Genomic DNA, 5,888 nt, shown 5'->3' with positions numbered 1-5,888 from the left:
TTGATTTGTCTGACGGCTTTAAACGTTCAAACGCTGGTGAAGGAAACAAATCTTCTCTTCAGAGGTCAGAGCGGCGTCGCCACTAAACGGTGAATCGACGGTAGAAACGGAAGCAATAACGCCAATAACCTGCACTGCAACTTTAAAGTATTCTGCCAACATTCGTAAAGCCTAAAATTGCCTCGACAAGATATTATTACCTCTGCCGAGGAGGTTATGGGATGGCTGGTGTTCAGCTGACTTTGCAAAGCAACTCAGTTATGAGCAGGTTTTAATGCAATTTTCAGGAAATGGGGATTCTTTTTATTTTATTTTTTGTGACAACGGATGATTCCAGAGCTACTTCCAGAATCAGGAATCTTTTATTTCCTTGGACAGTAAACGGGGTTTAACCATACGAGGAATTTCTTGATCTCCATGCAAACCTTAAATTGAAAACAAAAGAAGGAACATGAGAAGCTGGAGAACTTCCAAGGGCTGAAAGAGGAGATGGAGAGAATGTGGGGTGTGAAGGCACCAGTGGTCCCAGTAGTGATGGGGACACTAGGGGCAGTAACCAACCCCCCCCCCCCCCCCCAAGCTGAGCAGATGCTCCAGCAGGTACCAGGAACCACATCAGAGATCTCTGTCCAGAAAAGTCCCAGGAACAGCTGAGATCCTGGGCAGACCCCTCAGACCCCCAGGCCTCTGGTAGAGGAGGGGGGAGGCACTTGGAGGAAGTCTGCACGTTCTACAGCTGCTCTGCTACATTTTTTCAGTGTTGTACTCAAAAGAAGAAAATGTAGGTAGAATTATTTTGTTTTAATGTTTAGGTAATATAATCATGAACAGAAACTTTAAAAAAAAAAAAAAAAAAAAAAAAGTGTGTGCGGGCGCGCGCGCGTGTGTGCGTGTGTGTGAGAGAATTGCAAGATACAACGCTATTTACGGTAAATGAGTACGTCAACTGTTTACGTCACCCTGAACAGTTTACGGCACATCGAAAAACGCAACATTTGTTTATCCTGTTTGACTTCGATCTTATATTTTCAGTTATGAATTAATCTACGCGAACGCTCAGGAAATGAGTCTGTTTGATTTATTTCGCGGATTTTTCGGAGTACCCGGAGGCCACTATGATAACCGAAGGTAAAGTTTTAGTCATGTGCGTCAGTTACTTGGCTAAGCTAGCAGGACAACACAACGTCGCTAATCAAACAGAAGATAAAAGTTTGTTCCTGCAGGGATAAACGCATATATATAAAGTGAAATATAATATAGTAATCAGGATTATTAGGCGAACCAGGGCATAGATATACATTAAAAGGTGATGCTTTGCTAAAGAAACTGCTCAATGTGACCCCTGAAGGAGACGTCTGTATATGTTAATATATGTATTTATCATGTTAAGTTTAAGTATTACGGTGATACATAAAAACCATGAATGCCCATTTGTGTGTTTTCAGTATGATGTAAATGATGTCATCACCTGACCATTGTTTTTAATTGAAGCATAAAAGTGATGATTATCATGATTATTCTGCTTCTTTCCTACTAGAAGCAGAACAATTATAATAATGGAATAATGGGCGGTTTGGTACTTGGATAAATGCTTGTCATTACTTTCCATTTCAACCGTTCATGTAGGGAAATTTGTACTTTGGTATTTCAGGGACCCCTTTTTTGAGGCTATGACCCATGACGATGACGACGATGCTGACGAAGAGGACACTTTCTTCGACGGGTTCCACAGGGACCAACGGGGCCCATCTGACGATACTTGGAGGTTCGGTTCCAGCGTCGACCCTGGTGCAATGAGGTTCCACGTGCCTCCAGAATTTGGCCAAATCTTCAGAGAGATGGAAGAAATTTTCTCCCAGTTTGGCCACACTGGTATGAACTCGCCCCATAAACTTGTCCAGGAAATGATTTTAACTAAAGGGAGTAAAAAGTATGGTATCTTTCTAGGGGTCCCTGCGCTGCCGCCACACGGGGACAAAAGAGAGGGGCCCAGTGGGAATCCCTTGAGAGATTTCATGTTGAAATCTCCCGACAGCGACTCCAAAGACCCCAACGACCCTCCAGAGAGCCCAGACACGATGCTCCGCCATCCGAAAAGTCTCCAGTTTCTCCCCACTCAACTTTCCCCGGCTGGAGGCCATTTTCACAGGTATAAAATGTAATTATTTTATATCAACAGCTCGGTTGTCGTGCCGACAGTATTTCTACTGATTATTGTGACTCACTTGTGTCCAAAGTTTGATCTTTGGAAGAAGGGACCCGAGATGTTTCCAGAGGACGAGCGCAGAGTGGACAGAGGTGGGTTGAGATCCTTTGCTAAGGGAGGTGGTGAAAACGGATGAAACTGATTGTTTCACACCCATTTTTCAGATCTGGACTCTGCAGTGTCCTCTGGAGGCCTGGATCAGATTATGGCGCCGCCTGCTGGTCAGACACCGGAGCAACCCAAGGCTCGCTCTTTCTTCCAGTCGGTCACAGTCACCAAGGTGTTGAAGCCCGACGGGGTGAGCTGCGATAAATACCAGTGCAAAACTTCTGTGGAAACATCGCTGAACTTTGGCCTTTTTGGGTTAGAGCGTTGAAGAAAGGAGAACGGTCCGAGACAGCCGGGGCAAAGAAGAGACCACCGTCACCGTGTCAGGAGGTACTGGCGGCGTGGCAACGGTCACCTCGTTGGTTTCACTCTTTGGTCCAACACGCTTGTTCATTTCTCCCTTTTGTATTGCAGATCAAGAACAGGCATTTTCCCACATGCAAGACGATTCCTCGCTGTTCTCCAAGCTGTTTGGAGGCCTTAAATAATATGTAGGAGTGAGTGTGCACTGTTTGTTTGTTTGGTTGAGTGTATTTAAGAATTAAAGAAAAAAAAATGGCATTAAGATTCTCTGGAATTGGATGTTTCCTTTTGACTAAAGCTAGTTTTTGTTTAGTCGGACAAAGCGAAGCAGATCACATAATAAATGCACTCTGAACTGTCCCATTGGGTAATCTGTGGACTTTAGTGATAGAAGAATAAACAATGCAAAAAATATTTGGATCAAAGTCGGTTCTGACCACTGTGATGTAACGTTGGAAACCTTCTTCTACCTTTTATTCACATCAACAGCTGCGTTTTATCCCTCCTGTCAATGTCCTAAAAAGAAATACACCTTCAGACTGGTTTGACTGGTCCCCAACTGGAAGCTCAATGAACACGTCCCAGACTCTGGCCCCCAAGGTGGCCCTGGCTGGGGTCCGGCCCCCAAGGTGGCCCTGGCTGGGGGCCGGCCCCCGGTCGTGCCGGGGGTCCTGCCGCCGGCGCTCAGATTCACCACCATTTGTCTTTTATTTGGATCCGTGTCCTGTTTGTTGTCCTGTTTGTGCTGCTTCAAAAAACAAATGCTCACAAAAAACATCTTATCTTATCTCATCTTATCTCCTGCATCAAAGTTTAAGTGACAGTGCCGTTCCAAAGTTTAAGCAACAGATAAATTTAAGATGACTCATGAAAAAAAGGCTCATTACAAGAATCCGATTGATCGTCCGGTAAATATTTGGATTTTAAATCTTCACCAGATGCAAAAGGCCAAAAACAAACATCTGTGACAGCAGCTGAAACGCCACGGTGAGGCGTTCAGGGACCGGTCGTGGGCCCTGAGGCGTTCAGGGACCGGTCGTGGGCCCCGAGGCGTTCAGGGACCGGTCGTGGGATCTGAGGCGTTCAGGGACCGGTCGTGGGACCTGAGGCGTTCAGGGACCGGTCGTGGGACCTGAGGCGTTCAGGGACCGGTCGTGGGCCCTGAGGCGTTCAGGGACCGGTCGTGGGACCGAGGCGTTCAGGGACCGGTCACGTGAGTCAGACACAATTCTTAGGTGAGGTGAAGCGGGGTCACACCTGATCTGGGCGGTTTGGGGCTTTGTGCTCTTCCTCTGCTGCGGTTCCGGCACCAGAATGTCCAATAGGCTGGACTGGTCTCCCCTCCCGGCGCTCCAGCCATCCCATAAAGTTTGTGACGTCACCTGCAACTCAGACATAAAAAGCGAAGCAGTGCGCGCGGCGCTGAGGCACCTGATGCCAGCATCCGGCCTTCAGACGCTCCCCCGCGGCTGGACGGCGCCGAGAAGACCGCGGTGATGGACCGGCTCCTGAAGAACTGTCGGATCAAGAACCAGCTGCTCAGGGAATGTTTGGCCGAATTCCTCGGAGTTTACGTCCTGATTGTGAGTAAAGATGCGCGGAGGACGTTAAAATCTCCCTTAAATGCTGATGATCCAGTCCTGAAATACGTAAAGTGTTCACACACATTTTGAGACGGTTTGTGAATCAACAGAATGGAAAATGAGGACTTTGTCCCTGACGGAGGACAGAAAGAGGGAGAGTTAATGAAGGAGGCGTGATTTGAAGCGGCGCTAGTTATCTCTAACGAGCCGGGTCATTAACCTTTACAATTCTAGAGTAATTCCATGGAAGCGACATTCATAAAACCAAGGACACGGTGACTGAACTTGGACCCGACCTGTTGTTCTTTAAGGCACCATTGTGGCCCTGTGCACTAACCCGGCCCCCTCTCTCGCACCGTTGCAGCTTTTTGGATGTGGCTCCGTTGCCCAGGTGACCACGAGCCACGAAAAAAACGGCCAGTATCTGTCGATCAACTTGGGCTTCTCGCTCGGAGTCACGTTCGGGGTGTTTGTGTCTCGCGGGGTCTCGGGTAAGACCAGGTGCAACTTTTGTGTTGTCATGTTATAATCTGCATCCTGAGTAACGAGAACCTTTCTGATGTGCCCGTAAGGTGCCCATCTGAACCCGGCTGTGTCCCTCAGCCTGTGCGTTTTGGGCCGACACCCCTGGAAAAAGCTCCCGTTCTTCATTCTTTTCCAAGTGTTTGGAGCCTTTCTGGCTGCAGCCACCGTGTATTTGCAATATTATGGTGAGCCACCTTAAAAAACCCTTTTCTCTCTTGAACAGGAGATCTGGATTGAACCGGACTTTTGCTTCTTGGGCAAATTGAACACGAGCTTCCATCTTTGCTGGTTCTGGTGGTAAAATGTGCATTTTGGCCAAAACTGCAAATCAAAACACCAAAGTTTGGGTTGGCCCTGATGTTGGCAGACGCCATCCAGAGCTACAGCGGCGGCGAGCTGACGGTGACGGGACCCACGGCCACAGCAGGAATATTCTCCACCTACCCGGCCGACTACCTCAGCATGTGGGGAGGAATCGTGGATCAGGTAGCCCCCTCCGCCCCCGCACCTTTAACCACCGTACATGTGTGAACGCGTGCGTGTGACCAGGTGATCGGCACCGCGGCATTGCTGCTCTGCGTCCTGGCCCTCGGGGACCAGAGGAACACGCCCCTCCAGGATGGCGTGCGGCCGGTGCTGGTGGGAGCAGCGGTGCTCCTGATTGGGATCTCCATGGGCTCCAACAGCGGCTACGCCATCAACCCCGCCAGAGACCTCGGGCCACGACTCTTCACCTACCTCATGGGCTGGGGAGCGGAGGTTTTCACGTCAGTAGCACCGTCGGTTCCCGTCCCGCCCACGTGACCCGGCGGTGTGTGAACGCGCGTCACCTGTCTCCGCAGGGCCGGGGGCGGCTGGTGGTGGGTGCCCGTCGTGGCTCCTTGTGTCGGGGCCCTGCTGGGAACGCTCATCTACGAGCTGGCGATTGAAGTCCACCATCCTCCGAGTGCGGGGGAGCTCTGGACGCCCCCCCAGGGGGCCCCCGGGACCGAGCTGGAGCTGGAGCGAGATGGAAAAGCTCAGTGACGTTCACGATTAAAAGGGACAACTGCCGTACTGACGCCGGCGTCTGTCTTTCTCCCCCGGTTCCCATGAGCCCCGGCGGCAGCCGACCCCCCCGACCTTCACCGCCCGACCCGGTCCGGTGCAGACAAACCCCGCTG

At 50.1% G+C, this 5,888-nt stretch overlaps 2 protein-coding genes across 2 annotated transcripts; both read left to right on the top strand.

Moving 5' to 3' along the window:
* Positions 1-928: 928 nt before the first annotated feature.
* Positions 929-2,977, top strand: hax1 (HCLS1 associated protein X-1). The gene is given in 8 exon segments (XM_057021698.1): positions 929-1,128; positions 1,652-1,872; positions 1,948-2,051; positions 2,054-2,149; positions 2,238-2,298; positions 2,371-2,504; positions 2,575-2,644; positions 2,729-2,977. Coding segments are annotated over 8 exon segments (825 nt in total). The 5' UTR covers positions 929-1,063; the 3' UTR covers positions 2,803-2,977.
* A 143-nt stretch (positions 2,978-3,120) lies between these two features.
* On the top strand, positions 3,121-5,785 carry aqp10b (aquaporin 10b). Its single transcript, XM_057021697.1, has 7 exons — positions 3,121-3,830; positions 3,943-4,200; positions 4,565-4,691; positions 4,773-4,910; positions 5,093-5,211; positions 5,275-5,492; positions 5,568-5,785. The coding sequence occupies exons 2-7, from the start codon at positions 4,114-4,116 to the stop codon at positions 5,749-5,751; spliced, it is 873 nt and encodes a 290-aa protein (XP_056877677.1). The 5' UTR covers positions 3,121-3,830; positions 3,943-4,113; the 3' UTR covers positions 5,752-5,785.
* Positions 5,786-5,888: the final 103 nt, after the last annotated feature.

The sequence above is a fragment of the Takifugu flavidus genome, chromosome 21 (genome assembly GCF_003711565.1).
Source record: "Takifugu flavidus isolate HTHZ2018 chromosome 21, ASM371156v2, whole genome shotgun sequence".
In the NCBI taxonomy this organism is placed as follows: Eukaryota; Metazoa; Chordata; class Actinopteri; order Tetraodontiformes; family Tetraodontidae; genus Takifugu; species Takifugu flavidus.
The sequence above is the reverse complement of the archived record's forward strand: the minus strand, read 5'-3'. Positions and strand labels throughout refer to the sequence as shown.